Source organism: Capra hircus, chromosome 24 (assembly GCF_001704415.2).
Source record: "Capra hircus breed San Clemente chromosome 24, ASM170441v1, whole genome shotgun sequence".
Lineage (NCBI taxonomy): Eukaryota > Metazoa > Chordata > Mammalia > Artiodactyla > Bovidae > Capra > Capra hircus.
In genome coordinates, this window is record NC_030831.1 from 25,627,456 (window position 1) to 25,652,887 (window position 25,432).

At 37.6% G+C, this 25,432-nt stretch overlaps 1 protein-coding gene across 1 annotated transcript in view; it reads left to right on the forward strand.

Annotated features, from left to right (window-relative positions):
• The window catches only part of TRAPPC8 (trafficking protein particle complex 8), an 85,582-nt gene extending 63,102 nt beyond the window's left edge, over positions 1-22,480 (forward strand). Inside the window, 8 exon segments of the mRNA XM_005697009.3 lie at positions 1,072-1,168; positions 3,186-3,254; positions 3,396-3,454; positions 4,662-4,835; positions 8,166-8,267; positions 11,654-11,799; positions 20,243-20,332; positions 21,437-22,480. Coding sequence (XP_005697066.3) covers positions 1,072-1,168; positions 3,186-3,254; positions 3,396-3,454; positions 4,662-4,835; positions 8,166-8,267; positions 11,654-11,799; positions 20,243-20,332; positions 21,437-21,671 — 972 coding nt within the window. The 3' untranslated portion in view covers positions 21,672-22,480.

Here is a 25,432-nt window from a genome sequence, read left to right on the forward strand (position 1 = left end):
AACTAGTCGTGTGGTATATAGCCATGCTGCTGCTGCTGCTGCTAAGTCACTCAGTCGTGTCCAGCTCTGTGCAAGCCCATGGACTGCAGCCTACCAGGCTCCTCCGTCCATGGGATTTTCCAGGCGAGAGTACTGGAGTGGGGTGCCATTGCCTTCTCCGTATATAGCCATACATACCAGTAATTCAACCCAAAAGAGATCTTATAAAATGCTTCCTAGTCTCACCATTGAGAACATCTTTTGATGTGATTAAATTTACAAAGTTCTATTAGGATTTCACATTCAATCATAACTTGATAACCCCTCACTTACACATTGCCAACAGTACCATTTCCTTTATATAAAGCATTTCAAACATTTTATTTACCATTCCTGTTTATGTACTCTAAAGATCAAAATGAAAATTCTTGAAGGAAGGGAATGTGATCTTATTAAAATAGAATCTTAGCTTCAGATTGATGCTGTTTAGCTACCTATTTGAATTGTTATTAATTCTGTAATGTTCTTTTTCTTTCAACTCCGTAAATTTATAAAGTCATTTTGTTTGGTGATCTTCCCAAAAATCAGTATTTGTAATAGGAAAAACGTCTGAATAATTTCAAATTAGTTCTTATTAAGGAGAATACAAAAATTGCATGCAGTTTAAATAAATGTAGTTGATTGTATTTGGAGGTTCTGTTCTTTGTTGCTGTTTTGCCTTAATAAGAATGTGATAGAAACATGAGAAAAAATAAAATGAAAGTGCTATGGTTTTGGTTAAAAATTGACAAATAATTTTTGATAAATAACTCACTATGATAGATTCTAATAACTGAATGCCTTTCAAAATTAGCCACCAGAAGTATAATTAAATCTGTTTCTTGGATAGATGATGACTTACCTGTTTTAAGAATGTTTGTGGAGGAATTTAAATAATTGCCATTCCTGAAATATGTAGTGTTAATTTATTTCAGAATAAAAATTGCATCTTATGTTAACTGACAGTGACTTTGGTAGCAGTGTCCTTCTCAGTAGAATATACTAAGTTAGTGCTTCTAAATCCTGAATGATTCTCTTACTTCTTTTTGATAGAGTGAAGCAGGTGTGAAGGAATTCCATATAGTACAAGTATCAAGTAGTAGTAAACACTGGAAGTTACAGAAGTCTGTAAATCTCTCTGAAAACAAAGGTTTGTGCTTTTTCCTTCTTCAGAATAAATTCTGCTATCTTTATTAGTTTACTTTTCTTCAGAACAGTACCAGAATATAATAAGATTATTGGTGCCTTTCTTATAATTAACTTTTTTAAGCATTAAATTGTGCATTCATTACATTGCATGATTTTTAAGGAAACTACCCATCTTAATCAATGATTTCCCATCTTTTTATTCCACATCTTTTCTATTTGTATATTCTTTTTTTAAAAATTCAGTTGTGGGACTTCCCTGGTGGTCTAGTGGTTAAGACTTCACCTTCCAATGCAGTGGGTGCAGGTTCGATCCCTGATTAGGGAGCTAAGATCCCACATGCCTCATGGCTAAAAAGCTAAAACATAAAACTGAAGCAGTACTGTAACAAATTCGATAGCGACTTTTAAAAATGATCTACCAAAAAAAAATTCAGTTATAAAATTAGTGCTTGAATACATGGTCACAGTCAAAATTCCAAATAGTACAGAAGCATACAGACTAGTTTCTCTTTGTTTCCTTTACTGTTGGTAAGCTGGTTTTTCTGTGTATAATCATACTTGTATGTTGATTGGCTTTTCTGTGTATTTCCAAACCCATATAACACTTAAAAGAACATGCACACTTGTGATACGTATTGTCTAATTGTTTTCCAAAATATTTCTATCATTTTATCATCTTGCCAGTAGTATGAGAGTGCTTAGTGCTTGTCAGAATAGATTGAAGCTGGCAAAATGATATTCTTTCTAGAAATAATTGTACATGTATTTTAAAAGATTAAAAAATGTTTTAAACCCTTACGTAGCCTCACAGTAATCCTTATTTTTGGAATTTATACAAAGGAATTAATTCAAAAATATAAGAAGATCCGTATATTCAGAGCAGTTTATTTCAGGGTTATGTTTAATAGGGAAAAATTGAATGTATCTTTAATGTGAATTAAGCTATAACTCATCTTGTCATTAAAATATATAAGCTTTTAAAATGTGTCTGTAATATAGTGGGAAAATGTATCATAGCAAACTCTGTGCATATAATAATATTGATATAAATTATCCACATGAAAAAATACTGATAGGAAATGGAACGATAGAGTGGTGGGGTTGTGTACCCCGTGGCTCCCAAATTCTAAGTTTTCAAAATTTCTGTTTATCTGTATGAACATGAATTTCAGGAAAATTTAATCTTACCCTTTTAAAGAATTGAATGAGATTTGCTTCATTGAGAGAAAAGCAAAAATGTTTTTCAGTCAGTTCAGTTGCTCAGTCGTGTCCGACTCTTTGCGACCCCATAGACTGCAGTATGCCAGGCTTCACCGTCCATCACCAGCTCCCAGAGCTTGCTCAAACTCTTGTCCATCGAGTCGGTGATACCATCCAACCATCTCATCCTCTGTCGCCCCTTTCTTCTCCTGCCTTCAATCTTTCCCAGCATCAGGGTCTTTTCCAGTCAGTCAGTTCTTCGCATCAGGTAGCCAAAGTATTGGAGTTTCAGTTTCAACATCAGTCCTTCCAATGAATATTCAAGACTGATTCCCTTTAGGTTTGACTGGTTAGATCTTGCAGTCCAAGGGACTCTCAAGTGTCTTCTCTAACACTGCAATTCAAAAGCATCAGTTCTTTGGCACTCAGCTTTCTTTATAGTCCAGGTCTCACATCCATACATGACTACTGGAAAAACCATAGCTTTGACTCTTCGGACCTTTGTTGGCAAAGTAATGTCTCTGCTTTTTAATATGCTGTCTAATGGTTGATCATAGGTTTTATTCCAAGGAGCAAGCATCTTTTAATTTCATGGCTGCAGTCACCATCTGCAGTGATTTGGAGCCCACGAAAATAGTCTCTCAGTGTTTCCGTGGTTTCTCTGTTTGCCATGAAGTGATAGGACCAGATTCCATTAAACATTATTTCTAACGATGAAATGTTTTCCAGTTTGACTATAGAAGTCTGAGTAATGAACTAGGTTTTACCATGTTACAAACGGAGAAAGATCTTTGAAATTTACTCTCTTCTTTTCCTAGACGCCAAACTTGCCAGTAGGGAGAAGGGAAAGTTTTGTTTCAAGGCAACACAATGTAAAGAAGAAGAAGGTAAATTCATTTTATTTATTTTTTAATTTTTTTAAGTATGTTTATTTATTGGTAAATTCATTTTAGTGTCACACTTTCTTAAATGGTCATTTTCTATTTCGTGCCAAGGACATGATTAGTTTGTTCTCCTCCATTTTTTAGTTGCTACAGAGGCCTCAGAAAAATACACCTTTGCAGATATCATCTTTGGAAATGAACAGGTATGCAAGTAAACCTAATAGCATTTGATATTTAAAGTTGTAATTCTGGAGTATCTTGACTGTTTTGGCAAAAATGTTAACTCTGCTAATCTCTAAATTCTTTGGTGGATGAACGTATCAGCTTTGTTGAGTTTTGCAACTGTTGTCATGCCCCAAAGCAAATAAAAATGCTATGTGTAGTATGCCATTTTAATTAGTAATTTAAAATTAGCTTTCTTTTAGATTGTAAGATACTCAGGAGATAAATTTAGCCCCTGGCATTAAAAAAAGAAACAGGATTAAATGAAAGAACCTATCTATTTGGAAAAGTGGTCACAGTGGAACATACAGATGATGATCCCCTGGATTTAGGAATATCAAATGGTTCTGAGACCCAAATAATAAGCTGTTCATTTTTTTTTTTTTTTTTTGGTAATGAGATAACTGTGAAAATTTTTTGTAATTTTTGTTATGAACGAACTATGTGAACAGTGAAAAAAGTTCATGTCTGAGGGGGTAAATCTTACTTATTTATTAATATTTAATAATTAACTTGGAAGCTTAACATCTACTTAACAGAATTTATAATATAGGAAATTAAGTGTCAAGATTCTACAGTGAAACACACTATTCTATTAACTAGGGGAAATTCTGTAGTTCTAAGTCTGTTTAAAAATCTTTTCTCTTATTCTCTCCCTTCAAGTGTAAAAGCCAAGTTAATGCCGGTAACTTCATTTGAGTTGTGTTTCATTGGGTATCACCTAGTCTTCCAAGTATTTGATTGGGAAATACTTGTTATTTTAAATAGTAAAACAAATTTTCAATAGGAAAAAATAATTAAAAATTTTTCTTTTTAACAATTTACTTTTTTAAAACTGAAGAATGGTTTACAATATTTTGTTAGTTTCAAGTGTACAGCAAATTGATTCAGTTATATATACATATTTATATATATGTTGTTCTTCAGATTCTCAACAGTTAACTTCCTATTTTCTTTGAATACTCATTTGTCTTCCCTGGATACTTGGAAGGTCCAAGTTAATGTCATTGCCATCTGGATTTAAGATTCAGGGTAATTTGTACCAAATATTTAGGGTGTTAAAGCATTAGGGTGGCCTTCTTATATTCAACCAAGTTGGTAAGAAATATGTAAGTTGTAGAAATACAAATTTTGGCAGGGTATATCTAATTGAAAACACATAGAAGACAAATGATTTTCTTTTAACAGATAGTAAGTTCAGCAAGCCCATGTGCAGACTTCTTCTATAGGAGTTTATCCTCTGAATTGAAGAAACCACAAGCCCAGTCTTCGATGCATACAGAAAAACAGTCAGTAGAGGATGTTATGAGATTAATCCAGAAGTGCAATGAGGTGGATTTGAATATTGTGGTGTTGTGGAAGGTATGTGTTGTTAAATTATTTCAGCAAGCCTTATTTATACTGGATTCTTAAGCTAAACAGTAAATGTAAGCTACTGTGTATATTTTTTTCTGCTTAAGTTTTCCAGTTTGAGTTTGAAAGCTGTTTTATAACTTTTTGTTAACAGTTCCAGATGACTTTTTATTTTTTTGCCTAAAAGAAAAAAAATTCATTCAAATTAAATAACTTTGTTCTGTTACTTATTACTTACAAGAGCTACTGAGAATATTGTAAAACATGATAAGCTCCATGAAAGCAAAGTGGTATTATTAAACTCTTTATTGTGGGCATTTTCAAACTCTGTAAAAGGGAAAATAACACCACATAACTCTAGGTACCCATTACTCAGACTCCAGCAGCCACTAATTCGCTGCTGTTCTTTTTCCACCTGTATTCCATTAGCTCCTTTACTTTATTTTTACCTTTATTTTTTATGCTGTACTGTATATTTTTAATGACGTAATATTTCACCTGTAAAAGCATTTTGTAAACTGCTTTTCTAGCAGATGACTTTCTTGTTTAATATAACCCTGCCATATGATTATCTCACTCTAATTAACAAAAATTCTTTATAATTACCTAATGGTTGATCTCTGAAATCTTTCAGATTGTTTGAAAATACCATTTTAATTAAAAAAACAGATTCAGATGCCATCTACACATACATATGGCAGACTAGAATGAGGTAATTTAGGCATTGGTCTCCCCTAACTGAGGGTTCCATCCTGGGGTTGGGAAGTTCCCCTGGAGGAGGGCATGGCATGCAACCCGTTCCATTGTTCTTGCCTAGAGAATCCCTACGGACAGAGAAGCCTGGCAAGCTACAGTCCATTGGGTTGCAAAGAGTTGGACATGATGGAAGTGACTTAGCATGCATGCAAAGTTAACTTAAACTATAATACAGAGATTTATTTTTCACAGTATACACTTTTGTATCTTAAGTATGTGTCTTTAGAAATGATTCTACACTGAAATATAGGATCTTGCCTAGGGATATTCACCTGAAGTATGTGAAGAGGTTTTATTTTGTGTTGTCTAGTACAGAGGCCTAACACTGGGACATGTTCATGGTAGATGATTGGAACATGCATTTTAAATTGGTTCAAATGTTCTAGCGTGTTCTTTTTACTAAGCTGTACATTTTTAAATAAACTTACCTGAAACCAAGCTAGCTTTACATGAGTTCCAATAAAAGTACTTAAGCAAATTGACTTTTGTTGATTATAGAAGGTGAAGATGCTTAATGCTAAAAGGATAAATTACACATTGTTATCTTGAAATCAAATGTCCTTGAAGCTTTGAGTCAAGCAAATTCTATTTTTAGCCTCAGTAGCATTGCCCCTTTATGTAAACCAACCATCCATTAAATGTATAATAGACCTTATGCATTTGTAGCTGTCACTCCACAAATGCCTGCCATGTAACAATTATAATATATCCAAGACAGGATCTTGAGTAATGTATGCTGTACTTTGTACTTATTGTTGAGCCCACAGTAACCTTGGTTGGAGGGGTGAGTTATCATTTTAAAAATCACCCTGAATGAAAATCAACTACTACTATTGCTGATCCCATTAAGAAGAAGAAAACTACCCAAGATTGTGATGCTCCTTAGTTAGGAAATGGAAGTTTGAATAGATTAAAGGATGAGATATTGTCTGGTAGTGGCTAGTCTGTGATAAGTTTATGATTCAGCACATTTGAGAAAGTGACTAGTAGATTTTCCTCAGTGAGGGCTCTGGATAATACACAAAGTATCCCCTTGACTGAAAGAAAACTTGGCAATTCATTTAAGTTGTGGAGTGGATGCTTAGGGAACATAGCACGCTAATAAAATATGATTCAGAAGAAAACTAAGACCTTGGACAACATTTTTGTTTTAACAAAATTAGTTGTAAGGGGATATAATTGAAAATGTGAAAGTGTTACTTACTCAGTTGTGTCCAACTATGCAACTTCATGGAATGTAGCCCCCCAGGCTCCTCTGCCCATGGGATTTTCCAGACAATACTGGAGTGGGTTGCCATGCGCTTCTCCAGGCAATCTTCCCAACCCAGGGACTGAACCCGGGTCTCCTGCATGGCAGGCAAATTCTTTACCATCTGAGCCACCAGGGAAAGCCCAAAGGGGTGTAATACAGCTTCTAATTATTCTTTGTTTTTTCTTCTTCTTTTTTTTTAATTTACTGTATTGGTTTTGGCATACATTGACCAAAAATAAAGGTTTGTTTTGAAAAACGAAGACTTTGTGCAGGAGAGACTGCATTGTAGGGTTATCATGATTTTTTTTTTTTTTTTTTGATCCCTACAAGACTGCTGAAAGAGATGTATGTCCTGTGTCAGGACTTTATCCATTGTCATCCTCTTGATTAAAGGTCACTTCATCAAGTATTGATTTAACTCCTGCATTTCTCAGTTGTGCGTGGATGGATGCTAAGTAGGCCTTGGGCCTGCCTGGGCCTTAGTGCAGCAGTTCTCCAAGTGTGATCAATGGATGGCAAATTGCCACACGTGATAAGTATAGAAATTGAAAATAAACATTTTTGGAATGTTTATAGCATTTGACTAAGTAATTTTGAATCTGTTGAGTCTAATAGTTAAAAAACATTGGACTTGTCAAAAAAAAATAATAGTAATTTATCTGTATTTGCGTAATGTGATGTTAAGTGTATCAGAGCCATTTAGAGATTTTATTTTCTCCAGGATAGAAGTTGTTAAAGAAGAAGAATTACATGTTGGAATAAGTTTTAATATAGATTAAATCAGGTCATTATACAGTTTTCTTCTTATACAAGAAGAAAAAAAAAGCCTTTTTTTTTTTCTTTTTTTTAAGCTTACATACTTAAATTTAAGATCTCCAAGGACCTGGCATTTCCACTTATAGGATTTACAATTATACTCACTGATTTTGCTCTACTATGTGATAACTCTGGTGCATCTTAGAAGCACAAGTATAAGAAAAACCCTTTTGCCCATATATTGTCAGTCCAGTAAAGAAAAAAGCTTGTGTTATGGAATAGCACTGTTCTTTTTGGGCTAGGTTCTTAAGCACTCTAGAGAAAATTGGGAAAGGTTTCAAGATTTGTTTCTCCAATATCCAGGCCAGCTGTTTTATATTGAGGCAGAGCAGATTTTGACAGATACTCCATTGATTGAAGGAATGAATAAAAGTTAGAAATGCTGGCAAAGTCATGAGTATTGGTATTTGATAGATATTAGCTGTAATACCTCAAGTTTCCAGCAGATTTTGCCTTGGTTACTTTTGAGGTTACTGCCAAGCAGGGGTAACAATTTTGTGTTTTGTTCTTCTTAGGCTTATGTAGTGGAAGACAGTAAGCAGCTTATTTTGGAAGGTCAGCACCATGTCGTTCTTCGCACTATAGGAAAAGAAGCTTTTTCATATCCTCAGAAACAGGTAATGACATGCTTTGGGGCCTCCTGTGAACTTGTAGGGGTTTTTGTTTGGTTGTTTTGTATTTTTGAAGGTGTCTGATTTCTGCAAGCTTATATACTGAGATTTGAGTTGGGGGTTGGTGGCAGAAAGCTGATTAAAATTAAAAATGAACGTAAATTGATTTTGAAGTTCACTAGCCCTTAATAAGACAATTAAGATGCATTTGTGATCCTGGAGTTTCCTAAGATATACTTTTTATTGAACCTAGAACTCATAGTTATAAAAAGAGTTGACTTGTATGAGAGGAAGGAACCATATCCTCTATCTTACCTTGCTTATTGTTCAGTAGGCCCACACCATTGCAAAACTCAACAGGGCTGGTCATATAGTATAAAGGAGGGCCTCTGAAGTTGCACAGCAGCTGATAGTACTGTTTGTTTTCTTATTTCTCCTAAAATACTGTTTAATCTTATCAAAAGTTCTCATCATATATAAGTAAAATTTAAGCATATTAGTCCTGTGATTCAAAGTAAGTTGCAGACATCTGCCTATCTGCCCTCAAATACTTGACTTGAGTATTCCTGAAGACAAAGACAGTCTTCTCCATAATCACAGAAACCGTTATTAATTCAGGAAGCTTAATATTGATGCAGTATTCATATACACTCTAAATTCAGATGTCATCAATGGTCTTAGTTGTAAGACTTGGTTTGCTTTTTCCCATTCAGAATTCAGTCCTGGATCGCACATTGTGTTTACTTGTCTCTTCAGTCTCTCTCAGTCTGGAATATTTTCTGAACCTTTATTTTTCAGTTATGTAAACATTTTTGAAGAGCCTTGGCCAGTTATTTTAATGTAGAATAATACTTTGAATATTTCTTATGATCAAATTAAAATTACACATTTTTGATTGAAATACTTCCTAAGTGATGTTATATCCCTGTCAGTGTATTATATCAGAAGGCACATGAGGGTCTCCCCTGATGGTCCAGCAGTTAAGACTTTGCCTTTCAGTGCAAGAGGTTGGTTTGATCCCTGGTTGGGGAGCTGAGATCCCACATGCCTCAGGGCCGAAAAACCAAAACGTAAAATAAAGTCAATATTGTAACAAATTCAATAGAGACTTTAAAAATGGTCCACGTCAAAAAATCTTAAAAAAAAAAAGGCACGTGATATTAATTTGTGCCGTTATAGGTGATGGATCATTTGATTAAGATATTACCTGCCATGTTTCTCCACAGTATTACTATTTTTTCTTCTTATTTATAAGAAGAAGTAATTTGGGGAGATGATGTGGGACTGTGTAAATGTGATTTCTCATCAGAGTTAGGTATACTAGCTTTACATTCCATTGGTAATAATATAATTTGAATTGATTTTTACTTTAGTGATGACTAATGGTAGTTTTCTGTTAGGTTTAATGAAGATATATTTAACCCCAAATCTGTTTCGTACTTTAAGAAAGTTGTTTTTCTCAAACTGATTTGAGTAATTAAAAACCTAATTTTATTTATAAATTGTCACATTTTGATAATTTGGAACATCTCAAGGCAAGATTTTCATTTATTAAATGAAACAAAGTGTTCTCTATAAAATTTACTCATAGTCCCATTTTACAAAAATACTGGCTAAGGCATATTGTTTTTATTTCTCTGTATTTCACCTTTGAAATATTTAACATGATTAGCTGAGTTGGAAGATGTGGCATGTTCATCTTACTGAGTTGAGAATAATATATATGGAGCTCAGAGACTTTAAGATTGATGACCTAGTGCAATTTACTTGCATAACTTGATAAACTTTAGCTTACTTATAAAACAAGGAGTATTTTATATCTTGCCTCTCTTATGATGGAACTCTGTCTTGGGGTATAACTGTCTGTCAACCTTATTGGAAAAAACTATTGTACAAATTGTCCAGCAATCATTGTGAAACTTGTTGCTGCTTTTAAGCTGAGAGAGAGGGACACTTTTATCAGTATTCCCTCAGTAAATTAGCTTTAGGTTTTTGGTATCCTTTTATGGCTGTTGTTCATGTGTTTGCCTCCTGGTAAGTGGTATGTAGAGATTCAATATAGTTTAGAAGTCTCAAAAGCAGCTTGTTTATCTTAGATGATTATATTATGTTAAACAATAGGATATTTTTTAAACTTTTTATTAAAGTTTAACAGAAATGCAGAAGAGTGACTTTTCACAAATTGAAGAACACTCCAGTATAAGCAGGAACCAGATTAAGAAAGGGAACTTCAGAAGTTCGGCTCCTTCTGGCTTCCAGGCACAAGTTTTTCTTCCTCCAGAGTGAACCTTTACAGTCACTTTCCTCTCATTCATAAGTCAAAAACAAATTTGAATATTACTTTTGCAGCTGTATAAATCAAGGGTCAGCAAACTTTTTCTGAGGAAAGCTGGATAATAAACATTTCTGACTTTGCTGGCCAGAAGGTTTTTGTCAGAATTATTCATCTCTGTTGTTTAGAGTCCAAAAGCAGCCATAGCCAGTATGGAAACAAATGGATGTGGCTCTGTTTCCATAAAACTCTCTTTACAAAAGCCCCAGAAGTAAGCTGGCTTTGGCCCATGGGCTGTGGTTCACCAGTCCTGGGTGTAGATCAGATTCCAACTAGGCTACCAGGAAATTAAAAAATCAAAATTTTCTGATGGAAAAGGAAAATGGAGAAAAAATTAATCAAGGAAGAAGACTTCCATGGTGGTCCAGTGGTGGGGAGTCTGCCTGTCAGTGCAGAGGACATGGGTTTGATCCTCGGTCTGGGAAGATACCACATGCCTGGGGACAGCTAGGCTGGTGAGCCACAACTACTGAAGCCCGTGCGCCTAGAGCCTGTGCTCCTCAGCAAGAGAGCCCACACAGTGAGAGGCCTGTGCACCGCAGCTAGAGAGCAGCCCCCGCTCGCTGCGATAGAGAGCGCACACCCGCAGCAAGGAAGACCCAGTGCAGCCACAAATAGATGGGGAGAATATTTTTAAAAACTCTTGAAGCAGGTGATACACAATTGAATGTCTACAGCCTAAGTACTAAGCAGTTTTATTAGATGAGAAACACAGCAACTTTTGAAATTATTATTATTGTGAACCCATTTTTACGTATGAGGAAATTGTCTTGAAGTAATAAATAACTTACCCAGGATCATAGAACTATTATGTGAGGTGGTTGGGTAGCAAGTTAACACTAGCACATAATAGAGAATGAATAAATGATTACAGATCCTAGTTTTTATCCTAGGTTGTATTGCACATGATTCCTACTGTTAGTTTGTTCGTTTTTACAGCAGAAAAAGTATTGTACATGCTTTACTTTATTTCCACTGGTTTTAGCTTCTTTTTTTTGTATCTGTTACACCTTATTTTAAGAAGGCAGTGTTTTCATTGTCGTATTTTTTCTTTTTTCAGGAACCACCAGAAATGGAACTATTAAAATTTTTCAGGCCAGAAAACACTACAGTTTCCTCAAGACCATCAGCAGAGCAGCTTTCTAATCTTATTAAAACAAGTCTTCACTATCCAGAATCATTTAATCATCCCTTTCATCAAAAAAGGTTTGAGATGTATTTTTGTTAAAATTTTTCTGCAATATACACACCTGTATATGCATGCACACACATCCACACATTTATTAATAGCATTAACACAAATGCTGAAGAAGAAATCTAGAATAATATTGAGTCTACAGAAATTGCCATCAAGTAATTTACCCCTTACTGTGGTTATTATGTGTTGCTACTGTAATTAACAGATGGATATTTCCTCAGCCAGTTAGTTGTCAAAAGTTTTCTTTTGATGAACATATTTATCATTAAGTCAAAAAGAAAGGAAAAATAGTGTATCATTTTGTTTTTGTTTTAGATACAGAATAAACCTAAGACCATGACTATGATATAGATTCATCAAACAGTTTAAATTTAGACAGCATCATTGACTTAAGGTTTACCAAGTGTTAAACTTTTGAGGGGATGATGTATTTATAATTTTGATAAATAGCTTGATTACATAAATTTGAGGTTCTAAAATAAAAGGTCCTAAGTCAGGTGATACTCAAAAAGGCGCTGGTTTGCAGATATAAAACAAGATGAAGTAAAGTCTGTTAGCGGCAGTCTGTAAATCAGAATTGAAGGTGTAAGTTTTGGTGAAGTCACCGTGGGTAGGAGTAGGGAAGAGTTGGGATAGAACAAAAGAGAATGGTGACCCATAGAACAGTGGTACTGGAGAGATGAGCTAAGGAAAAAGGAGTCCATCAAGAAGCCTGGTTGAGAAGTAGCAGTCCAAGAATTAGGAAGACAAGACCAGTGAGTAGAAAGTGGGATCACGGAGGTGGAGTGAGAGCAGTTCAAGGAGAGGAAAGTGGCTACCACTTTTAAGTGCTGCAGAAAAGTCGTTTCACTGGTTCTGATGATAAAGAAATCGTTCCTGATTTTGAGAAGACTCTTAACTGTATGGAGGGTAGAAGCATGACACAGTAGGTTTTGAGGAGAGATAGAGGTGGGAAGGAAGTAAGGATACTGGTGTAGACCACCAGCCTTTCAAGAAGCCTGGCTGTGAACAGGGATCAGGGAATACCCTTCAGTATTACTGGTTTCTTACTTAGAAGATATGGATTGTATTTATGGTCTTGAAGGAAATGATGGGACGCAAGAAGGGCAACAAAACCCTTAATAGATGAAAAGGTAACACTGAAAAGTGGCAGGATTAGCTTTGGACAGAAAGGTGAAAAGTAGGGAGAAATTTTAACAAGTTTGCACATGCCTCCCTTTTAGAGAGTTTGTAGGAGCAAGGTTAAGTACTCAGAGTACTCTAGGAAATAAAGAGGAGAAAGGGTACAGAATTTTTAAAAGTGAAATTTGAGGATAACTACTGAGAGGAATGAGAAGCCGGCTGAGAACACACAGAGTGCTGGGCAAAATGAAGACCTTCACAGAGACTTAGGAGCATCAGAAGTATCTAAAAAGTAACTTGAATGGTGCTAACCATTTTTAAACCTTCTTATTGTGAAATATAGCACATAAAAAGTGAAGTCGCTCAGTTGTGTCTGACTCTTTGTGACCCCATGGACTGTAGCCCACCAGGCTCCTCCATCCGTGGGATTTTGCAGGCAAGAGTGCTGGAGTGGGTTGCCATTTCCTTCTCCAGGAGATCTTCCCCATCCAGGAATCGAACCCAGGTCTCCCGCGTTTTAGGCAGACGCTTTACCATCTGAGCCACCAGGAAAGTATAACATAGAAAAGTTCTCAAAACTGAAAATGTGTGGCCATAGTGATTCTTTTTCACAAAACTAATACCCAAAAAATCATCTCTAGGGAAGAAATTTTAAATTGCTAGCAATCTGAGAAGCCCCTTGTGTACTTGCCATCCATCCCCAGTATTAGCAGTCATTTCTTTATAATTTTCCAACCAAGTTTACATCTCCGTATTTTGATTTTCGTGGGGTTTTTGAACTTTTTTGTGTAAGTGGTATTATACAGAGTTTATTCTTTTTATGCCCACTTTCTTTCAAACTAGTTTTACTAATTAGTACATCCCCACTAGTAGTATGTGGGAGTTCCTTCTGTTGATACCTTCACCAACACTTTCTGTTGTCAGACTTTAAAAAATTTTAGCCATTTAAGTTATTTTTAAATACTTTTGGTCTTAAATCTTGTCTAGGTCTTAATTGCTTGGTACTCAGTCTGTGTGCCTTTGACTGACAGAGGCATGCTGGGATCACTTGCGGAAATTAAAAAAAAAATACAGATGCTTTGATCCTACTCCCAGAGATTGCCGTTTGATTGGCCGAGGGTGGGGGCAGGACATCCAGAGCTCCTGAAGTTCTCCAGGTGATTCTAATGTGCAGCCAAAGCTGAGGAAAGCAATGTTTTCTCTCTACTGAACCTGTCTTGACTTTACATGCTTCCATAGACAGTTTTGATTCCATAATATTTCATTTTACCTCACGATTCTACTTGTCCCTGTTTATCAAATCCTGTCCTGCTTCATGTATTTCCTGAACATCTTAGATTCCATGGTGCTGCTTAGTGGTTAAAACCTGGGCTGTGTGTTAGAGGCTGGAACATGAAGGACTTCTCCATGTGAATTTGTTAGGGTTGAAAAGCATCATAGAAACTTGGCGGTGCAGAGAAGTATGTAAAACAGGACAGATTTGATCAAACTAAAGCAGAACAGTGAGCTAAAATAAAGCACCACAGAATTCAAACTGTGCATGGAAGTATGTGAAAACAAGGAAGGGTTGAGAAGGATAAGATATGGCAGTTTCTTCCAACTTGGCTGCACATTAGAATCACCTGGAGAATTTTTAAAATCCTGATATTCAGGCCAATTAAATCAGAACCTCTGAGAGTAGGACCCAGGTGTCTGTATATTTTAAATAAATCCTCAGATTGCCACAATAATGCTTTGTGAGATACCACTCCAGAATTCAGCAGCTTACAGGGCATTTATTCCCACGCTCATGGGTCTGCAGAGCATCGACAATTTCGATTCTCCTTCAGGCTGTGGGTTGGTTGGATTCACATCTATGTACATGTATTTTAGGGGTCAGTCCAAATGTGCAGCAACTAGCTATTATTATTCTCATGGCATGTCTCTGAAGTACAGAAAGTGAGCCACGTTGCAGTAGCACATTTAAAGCTTCTGCTTGCGTCCGTCATTATTACTCCACTGGCCAAATAGCCTCTCCTTCACAGTCAACAAGACGATCCCCCATCACACAGCTGGAAGGTGAGGGGAGTGAATAATTGTTAAACAATAATCACCATTACCACAGTAATCAGGGTTGAGAATGGGTGAAGTAGAGGGTCAAATGATTGGACATTCCTGTGAAGCTGAAGATCAGAAGCATAGTTGAGTGAGAGAGCTGGCGATTGTGGTCAGTGAGTGGAAAAGCTGAGGAGTATTTCAGAGGTAATTATTTTTGGTGACTGAAAAAAAATTCACAGTTAAGTCATGAAAGATAGATGACTGAGTTTTGAATACTCCTGGTGGTTATGGAGGTGATAGATCAAGGGTTTGAGAAGGAGCTGAATAAATTGTCTACCTAACTGTAGATGGTGACTGCAGCCATGAAATTAAAAGACACTTACTCCTTGGAAGAAAAGTTATGATCAACCTAGATAGCATATTGAAAAGCAGAGACATTACTTTGCCAACAAAGGTCCGTCTAGTCAAGGCTGTGGTTTTTCCAGAGGTCATGTATGGATGTGAGAGTTGGACTGTGAAGAAGGCTGAGCGCCGAAGAATTGATGCTTTTGAACTGTGGTGTTGGAGAAGACTCCTGAGAGTCCTTTGGACTGCAAGGAGATCCAACCAGCCCATTCTGAAGGAGATCAGTCCTGGGTGTTCTTTGGAAGGAATGGTGCTAAAGCTGAAACTCCAGTACTTTGGCCACCTGATGTGAAGAGTTGATTCATTGGAAAAGACTCTGATGCTGGGAGGGATTGGGGGCAGGAAGAGAAGGGGACGACCGAGGATGAGATGGCTGGATGGCATCACGGATTCAATGGACGTGAGTCTGAGTGAACTCTGGGAGTTGGTGATGGACAGGGAGGCCTAGCATGCTGCAATTCATGGGGTGGAAAAGTCGGACACGACTGAGCAACTGAACTGAACTGAACTGAAACAGTGAAGTTCACCAAAAAGATGACAAAATTCAGGATTGAAAAGAAGAAAGCAAACTCATGCAGAAGCTTTTAATAAATGAAACCAGTAAGATGGTGTGGAAGAAGCCTGTGCAGCGCTTTCTGTCTAGGTGGCAGGCCTCTGCTTGACCCGCATAGTAAATCAAGGGTGGGGTGGGGTGAAGCAGATGCTTCCCTCATCTTTACCTCAGATATTTCAAAATGCTTATCCCTTCCCCTGCCCCAAGGAATCTCTGTTGCACTGAGTTACAGTCACTGGTTTAGTTTGTCAGTTTGAGGGCAAAGAAAAAGAATAAAAACCTTGGAGTAGTTAATGACGAAAGTGGAGGTGTTTTTATAGGAGAGAGAGGAGGAAGAACTCGACAAGTGGTATTGACCACATTAATGAGACATTCTGGCCTGAGATGCAGAAGATGCTGGAAGATAAACAGCATCTGTTATGGCAAAGCCTGTAGAGGCAGCTGTGTCCTCAGCCAGAGTTCAGTTAAAGTGAGGTGTGGACACATAAAGAGAAGAGACTGAGGATCTGGAGGAGTGTTCTTAAAGCCATGGGAAGTGGGGAGGGGCGCGACAGGAGGCACCTTGGTCACGGCAGTGGGACGCGGGGCAGCAGAAGAATGAGAATATGAGAAACAACAAAGCGTCACACTGGGCTTAGCTGCCATTGCTCCTCACAGTAAGAAGTCGTGTTACATAGTGTTTGTGAAGCTTTTGAACTTGTGCTAGGCATTATTGTCAGCGCTTAGCATATTTGATCTTACCAGCCACCACAAGAAACTCGAGAGATGGGTAGAGTTATTATTCCTAGGTTACAGTTGAGGAAGCTGAGAAACAGAATTGTTGAGCTGACATGTGACTTCTAGCAGTCTGACTCTAGAACTCATGCCTTTAATAATACCAGATTTTAGTGGTGGGGGAATGCCTGTTAGCAGTTTGGTCTCTAGGCACTGTTTTTGGCTCATCAGATGAGCGTTTTAGAAAGGCTGTTGTGTGAAGCAGTGAGTTTTGAAAGGTGGTCCCAGAGCAGCAGCAGTTGGGAACTTACTAGAAATGCAGATTTGGGGCCCACCCAGCCCTTCTGAATGAGGAACTCTGGGGATGGAGCCCAGCAGTCTCTTTTACCAAGCCCTCCCATGACTGTGGTGCACGTTGTAGTGGAATGATCACACGTCAGGTATGAGAAACACCCAGTTGAAGATTGGTTTACATCAGAACACTAATTCAGAGGTGATTAGTAAACCAAGAGATGGAGTGACTTGAACTCGTAAGGAATGTGAATTTTGAATGAAGTCACCAGCCTCCAGAGCTGTGTGGGAAACAGAATTGATAGGAATTTGTGACGAATAGTAGAAAGTTGAGAATGGGGGGCTAATGAGGCAGTAGCCCCCATTCCCACTTTAAAAAAAAACCACTTGGGATGATGCCCAAGCTTTGCGGGGGAGATGAGAGTGCTGTTCACTGAGACAGTGATGGAGGAAGAAGAGGAATGAAGATAATGACTTTGGGGTTAGGAAGCGTCCAGATGTTCTTATTTCTTCTTTCACTGGAGGCATTTAGATAGAGAATGACAGATTTGAGGCTCAAGTGGTAACACTACTAGAGTTCCTGAGGTTTTGCTTTGGGTTACAAGTTACATGGCTTGAATTTAACTTAATGAGGGGCTCTAGACTGAACCCCTGTTCATTAGTCTAGGTTGTCCTCCATTCCTGTGAGAAGTTTGTGGGGAAGGTAAGGGTGTAGCACCAGTATAATCTAAGGATGAGTTTTTGAAATTATCCTAGTATTTGTCTAGGGAAATCTCTTATTTGCAGTGTGGTTTAGGAAGCATTTCTTTGTAAAGGGATATAAAATTTCTGAGAGCATAAAATATATTATCTGAGCAGAATTTTAATATTGTGTGAGCTCATAAGATTTTTTTTTACTATCTCTTTACTATTGTTCTTTATGTTAATAGGATAAAATATTTTAAATAATACTATGTAACCAGGCTTCATAGTTCATCAGGCACTCTATCTATCAGATCTAGGCCCTTAAATCTATTTCTCACTTCCACTGAGTAAGGGATTTGATTTAGGTCATACCTGAATGGTCTAGCGGTTCATCATGATGATGTGATCACTAATCTAGAGCCAGACATCTTGGAAAGTGAAGTCAAGTGGGCCTTAGAAAGCATCACTATGAACAAAGCTAGTGGAGGTGATGGAATTCCAGTTGAGCTGTTTCAAATCCTGAAAGATGATGCTGTGAAAGTGCTGCACTCAATATGCCAGCACATTTGGAAAACTCAGCAGTGGCCACAGGACTGGAAAACGTCAGTTTTCATTCCAGTTCCAAAGAAAGGCAATGCCAAAGAATGCTCAAACTACCGCAGAATTGCACTCATCTCACATACTAGTAAAGTAATGCTCAAAATTCTCCAAGCCAGGCTTCAGCAATATGTGAACCGTGAACTCCCTGATGTTCAAGCTGGTTTAAGAAAAGGCAGAGAAACCAGAGATCAAATTGCCAACATCCGCTGGATCATGGAAAAAGCAAGAGAGTTCCAGAAAAACATCTATTTCTGCTTTCTTGACTATGCCAAAGCCTTTGACTGTGTGGATCACAATAAACTGTGGAAAATTCTGAAAGAGATGGGAATACCAAACCACCTTACCTGCCTCTTGAGAAATCTGTATGCAGGTCAGGAAGCAACAGTTAGAACTGGACATGGAACAATAGACTGGTTCCAAATAGGAAAAGGAGTACGTCAAGGCTGTATATTGTCACCCTACTTATTTAACCTCTATGCAGAGTACATCATGAGAAACGCTGGACTGGAAGAAACACAAGCTGGAATCAAGATTGCCAGGAGAAATATCAATAACCTCAGATATGCAGATGACACCACCCTTATGGCAGAAAGTGAAGAGGAATTAAAAAGCCTCTTGATGAAAGTGAAAGTGGAGAGTGAAAAAGTTGGCCTAAAACTCAACATTCAGAAAATGAAGATCATTGCATCCGGTCCCATCACTTCATGGGAAATAGATGGGGAAACAGTGGAAACAGTGTCAGACTTTATTTTTTTGGGCTCCAAAATCACTGCAGATGGTGATTGCAGCCATGAAATTAAAAGATGCTTAGTCCTTGGAAGAAAAGTTATGACCAACCTAGATAGTATATTCAAAAGCAGAGACATTACTTTGCCGACTAAAGTCCATCTAGTCAAGGCTATGGTTTTTCCTGTGGTCATGTATGGATGTGAGAGTTGGACTGTGAAGAAGGCTGAGCGCCGAAGAATTGATGCTTTTGAACTGTGGTGTTGGGGAAGACTCTCTGAGAGTCCCTTGGACTGCAAGGAGATCTAACCAGTCCATTCTGAAGGAGATCAACCCTGAGATTGCTTTGGAAGGAGTGATGCTAAAGCTGAAACTCCAATACTTTGGCCACCTCATGAGAAGAGTTGACTCATTGGAAAAGACTCTGATGCTCGGAGGGATTGGGGGCAGGAGGAGAACGGGACGACCGAGGATGAGATGGCTGGATGGCGTCACGGATTCAATGGACGTGAGTCTGAGTGAACTCTGGGAGTTGGTGATGGACAGGGAGGCCTGGCGTGCTGTGATTCATCGGGTCGCAAAGAGTCAGACACGACTGAGTGACTGGACTGAACTGAACTGAACTGAGGCTTCATTTGTGCCTAGAGTGTGTTCATTTATTATGTTCTTAATAAGAACTCTGCACCAGTCTGTTCTTAGGTCCTCTTCTCTCACTCCCTGTCGTTTCTCCTGTGCTAAGTGAGATCAGAAACTAGGTTAAGTGAGCAAATATGTCTACTTGAAAGGGCTTTTCTCATAACTTGTTATACAAAAATAATTCTCATAGTCTCCCAAACATGATGGCTTCTGTGCAGATTTGATAGGATAGCAAATGTAAATCTAGGCCAAGTTCTCAAAGTTAAGTAATTTTTGAGAAACACAAAGAACAGCATTGGTTGTTGGCATTTTCATGATATCTTTTCCCCTCCATTTGTCTTTCTTAGTTGCAGTTGTTTCCTTCTTTTTTTCATTTTGGGAACTAACAACCTAGAAACATTCTGGTTATTTTTAAAGATTAGCTTTAATAAAAGGAAATAAAAATGGTTTTGTGAATGTATATATTCTAATATTTAGTATTCAAGCATTGTATTAATACGTTTTACTTCTTATTTATGCAACTCATTTGGCTCGAGTGATTTTAGAACTCAATTTTTTTCCTTACTTGAATGTAATTGTTTTTCAGGATCTTATGCTGTAAGGTAACTGTAAGTTTTATTTTCAAGAAAGTGTTTTTGTTTTCAATACCCCACTAATCTTTTTTTGGTTTTTCTTTTCCACAGCCTTTGTTTAGTACCAGTGACCCTTTTACTTTCCAATTGTTCCAAGGCCAACGTTGATGTAATAGTTGATCTTCGGCATAAAACAACAAGGTAAAGATTTATTTAGGGCAGGTTTATTTTGTAGTTAAAGATTGAGTTGAAAGTAGTTTAATATTCTGAAATTATGCAAATAATTATCTAATATAGATAGAGTTTACTCAGGCATCCCCTTTTTTGTTTGGTATTAATAAGTGTTAGCAAAGGGACTTGCTGACTCTGTGCTCTGAAGGCAGGCATCCCAGGTTCGATCCCTGGTTGGGGAACTAGATCCCATATGCCACAGCTAAGATTGAAGATCCTGTGTGCTGCAACTAAGACTTGGCACAGCCAAATAAAAAAAGAAGTGTTAGAGAAGAGTTACAGAGAGTTTTCTTAGCATTTCAGTAGTCGCAAATGAAAACTGGTTTCCAGAAGCAGCAATTCTGGCCAGAGGTGACAATTTTTATAAAAGCTTGTTGGTGATAAAGAATTCTAAACTTGAAAATCAGTAAGTTCATGATAGAAGTTTTTTTAGTCTTGTTTTCTGATTTATAAAACAGTGCTTAACAGCAAAAAAAAAAAAATGCAAGTCTATATTGGCACTCCTAAGAGCTAGGTGCTTTTCAGAATTCAGAAAATTTGGGATCTTTAGAAAAGCAGTGTGAAGCATATGCTGATTATTAATCATGGTATAACACTGCAAACAGGATCTGGGTCAGCTCTCTGAAATCTGAACACATTTTGTGTATCATAAATTAATTAACTAATGTCTTTTTGGTAGACACTGGGTTGCTCTCCATGTTTCAATATTATAAACAGTCTCAATATTATACCCATTCTTATATATACATTTATTTTTATGTATGGAGAACCAGGTGGTTAAAAGCTCAGGTTTGAAATCAGGTTCCCTATTTACTGGCTGCTGTTGTGAGTGTTAAATGAGATAATTCATTCTTAGCATTATGTCTAGAACATAATAACTGTTACTAAATGTTAGTTATTATAGAAATAGTAATATTAGTTATTGCTGTTGATGTTATTATTAATAAACAGTTGGCATCATAAATAATTTCTAGAATTAGAGTTGCTGGATGAAAGGGATATGTTACTGGGGCTTTGGGAAAAAATTCCTGAAGAAAAAATATCCTCCAACTTACCATTTTCCTCCTCCCTTAGCCCAGAAGCTTTGGAAATCCATGGATCATTTACATGGCTGGGACAAACACAGTATAAACTTCAGCTTAAAAGCCAGGAGATACACAGTTTGCAGCTGAAAGCATGCTTTGTCCACACAGGTGTTTATAACCTTGGAACTCCGAGGGTATTTGCCAAGTTATCGGACCAAGTCACGGTGTTTGAAACAAGTCAGCAGAGCTCCATGCCTGCCCTGATCATCATCAATAATGTGTGACAACTTACAGATTTGTACTGAAATGCACAGGAATCAGTTTTATTTTACTGAATGGGTTTTACAGCAGTATTTGAAATGCCTAACTTGTTCGGGAGGTTGGTGTCGGATCACCACAGAATACTTTTGGTTTGTCTATTTGTTGATGATGCAAAGCACGTAGGACTGAGAATACTTAAATTCTTTTTTTGTATTTCTTTAAACCCTGGTAATAATTTACATGCTCATAATACAGAATTTCAGCATATCCATGCACCTTATTAAGCCCCATCTTAAAACCAGTGTCTGAGTCTGCTGTTACAACTTACTGATGGTATGTGAACATTAGGAGATGATCTGAGAAAGAAAAGGCCTTGTTGGCAATCCTCCTGTTAAGCCATTAGTCTATAAATTCCAGCTTTACTGTGAAGTTCTATAGAGTGGCAGATACATGGTTTCTTGTCTTACTTCACACAATTCTCTAAAATCAGTTTTGAATTTTGGTTATGAGTCTTCATACTTCAGTATCTGGTCGTTCCTATGGCTTATACATAACTTTGTAAAAAGAAAAAAATTTTTTTCTGATGCTTTGAATATAGTTTTGAAAGGAGTTTGACTTCCCCCCCCATTCATCTCAGCATAGAGTGCACTATTTCACAAATGAGATTTTTGTCATTTAAATTATCATATTCTTTATTATGTAACTTTAACAATTGAGTTGATCTGTTTAAAATATAAATCTACTCAAGTTAATTAAAAATAAGCTTTTCAAAAATGTATTATATTTATAACAAATGTACTGTAAATAGAATAAAGACATGCTATTCACTGTATAGATTGATTAGATGCCTTTTTAAAAAAAATTCTGAGAACTTAATATATTCTTTATTCAGAATCAGCACCAACCATATTACTATAGCAGGTAGCAGATCAGTTTCCTGAGAAAGTGTTACCTTTGTTTCCAAAAGTGAAGAACAGTCTTTGTTCTTACAGTCCTTGCTGGCTGTGTTATAAATGAGCAAATGCATTTTGTTTTCAATGTGTCATGTCTGATACCTAGTTACAACTTTGATAATCCTTTCATATCTTGGGAGAAAGGAAGATCAATGCTTCTTAACACTGTTGTGTCAATAACCACGGTGCAGACTCTGATGCTGGTTACGGAGGACTAGGTAATGTAGCTCTCCTGCTGAAGAAAAGCAAAACGTCAGAACAAAATCAAAGACTATGTTTTACTGCTAAAAACAAAGCATTGTCAATATAGTTTGTTATTAGAAGACCGGAATCCAAGAGAAGAAGTCTAGAGAGATGGGACTTGGGCCTACTTTGCCTTGGGAGGTTGCCCACGTAGCAAGAGGCAGCTGAGAAGTGGAGTCTACAGTTGACTTACTTTAAGACAAGAAGTATAGGTCAGGAGGACTATTTGAAACTGAAGGAAGAAGAGAAAAAGGTTGGAAAGTAGGCCCCCAAAAGATAAGAAACCTATTGGGTTCTGTAAGAAAGTCTTATATATTTATCTGGAGTCTGAGAAAGGGGAGAGGATAGGGCAGGAGCAGTATAGGATTTGAGAATTTTCCGAGATGGATAAGTTACGGCTTCAAGTAGTTCAGTAAATCCCAGACAACATAAATAAAAAGGAACCTGTATCCAGAAGCATCATAGTGAAACCGCTGGAATTTAAAGACAAGAGGAGAACCTGTCCTGAGTACAGAAGACAAAACTTACATGAGCGAATGGTAGCAGTAATTCAGCTGATAGCAGACTTCTGAACAAAAATAGTGAAAGACAGAAGATAGTTCCTTTCAGTCCTTTGAAGATACCCTATTAATTGCTAAGCCTGAATTCTAAACAACAAGGATACCTGTTAAGGGAAGTGAAACAAAGATATTTTCAGACAAAACCAGAGAGTTTACTTCCTTCCTGGTGACTGAGGATAATCGTGTGTGTGTGTGTGTGTGTGTGTGTGTGTGTGTGTGTGTATGTGTGTGTGTACCTGCATGCACACATGCTCCATCATGTCTGACTCTTTGCACCCCCTTGGACTGTATCCCACCAGGTGCTTCTGTCCATGGGATTTTCCAGGCAAGAATACTGAAGTGGGTTGCTATTTCCTCCTCCAGGGGATCTTCCCAACCCAGCCATCAAACCTGCGTCTCTTGCAACTCCTGCATCGGCAGGCAGAGTTTTAACCACCAAGCCACCTAGAAAACCCTGTGGTGTCTGCCTAAATCTAAATCTTTGCACTCATTCTCCAAATGAAGTATACACATCAACAAGAGCAAATGAAACCATGCCTACCTTGTGCTTTTAGCATAACTAGACAGAATACTAACTTCAGACTATCTGCACATAATCTGAAAATGTAGCCTTAAGTTCCAGCTGCCTATCTTGAGAATCTGTGGCAAATCTTTGTAGAATGGATGGATGTAAGGAAGACAGGAATCTGGAAAGACACTGTGGAAGGGAGATAAGAGAACTGGGCTTAAGAGTGAGCCTAAATCACTCAACAAAGAGAAAGTCATCCTGACTGTTAAAAGTACGAGGCAGACTGGAGCTCTTGTGACAGGCAAGGCTCTTGAAGCTTTGCAGTGGGGCATTGTAGGAGCAGGGGGGGGAGAGCAGGGTCTGTCCATCACATGGCTAAGGAAGTGCTTCCTGGTAGGAATTAGAGTGTTGAGTATTTTGAGGCTTGTGCAGCTCAAATCAAGTGAAATTGTTCCATTAAAGATTCGGACCCTTTGGCCTGAGTTCCAGAAGACTCCATTAAAATAACCTAGAAGGCTGGGATAGGATGGGGAGGGAGGTTCAAGAAGGAGGAGACATGTATACCTATGGCTGATCTGTGTTGATACATGGCAAAAATCAACCCAATATTGTAAGGCAATGACCCTTCAATTAAAACGTAAAATGCAAAATATTCAAAAATGCAAATACCTGTAGGTACCCTGAAACCACCACCACCCCACATCAGTCTTTAAAATGTAAGATTTTTCAGGCATCCTATAAGAGGGCAGTGAGACTTGGAATGGGACACAGAACAGTGTCTAGAGGTGGGAGAAGCAGAAACTGGGGAGAGGAGGAGCAAGGGATAGGATGCCGAAGGAAAGAAAGCTTGATCTATTTCACGATTTTGCTTAGGGTCAATCCTATTTGGTGTTTCTCACCTCAGGATAAAAGTTTGGGTGTCCTGTGTTATTCCTCCCCATGTTTTTGTTTTGATTTTTAAACTGTGATTGACAAACTTTTCTAAAACTTGTTAGCAGTTCTCAGTTCCTTACCTACTTGAATTAATTACTCTGTACTTGATGACAGGAAAGGACACATCTGATAATTGGATATTTGTGAAAGGCAAAAAGCAAATGTTCATTTTCACATATGAATGAATAGTTCATTAGTTAACTGAATATTCTACCAGGAGATGGTGTATAAAACCATCTGAAATCTTTTAAGACTTAGCAATCTTGCTTAGAAAGTCGGCTCTCAAAATAACTTTTTGGGACTTCCCTGGTGGTCCAGTGGTAAGGAATTCGCCTGCCGATGCAGGGGACATGGGTTCAATCCCTGATCTGGGAACATTCCATATGCCGCAGGGCAATTAAGCCCATGAGCTGTAACTACTGAGCCCACTCCCCCTAGAATCCATGCTCCACAATAGGAGAAACCCGGGCATCACAACTGGAGAGTAGCCCCTGCTCACAGCAGTGAAGATCAAGCGCAGCCAAAAACCAATTTAAAGAAACAAAAAATTTATAACTTTTTGAACTGAAAAGAGGCATTTGGCTGCA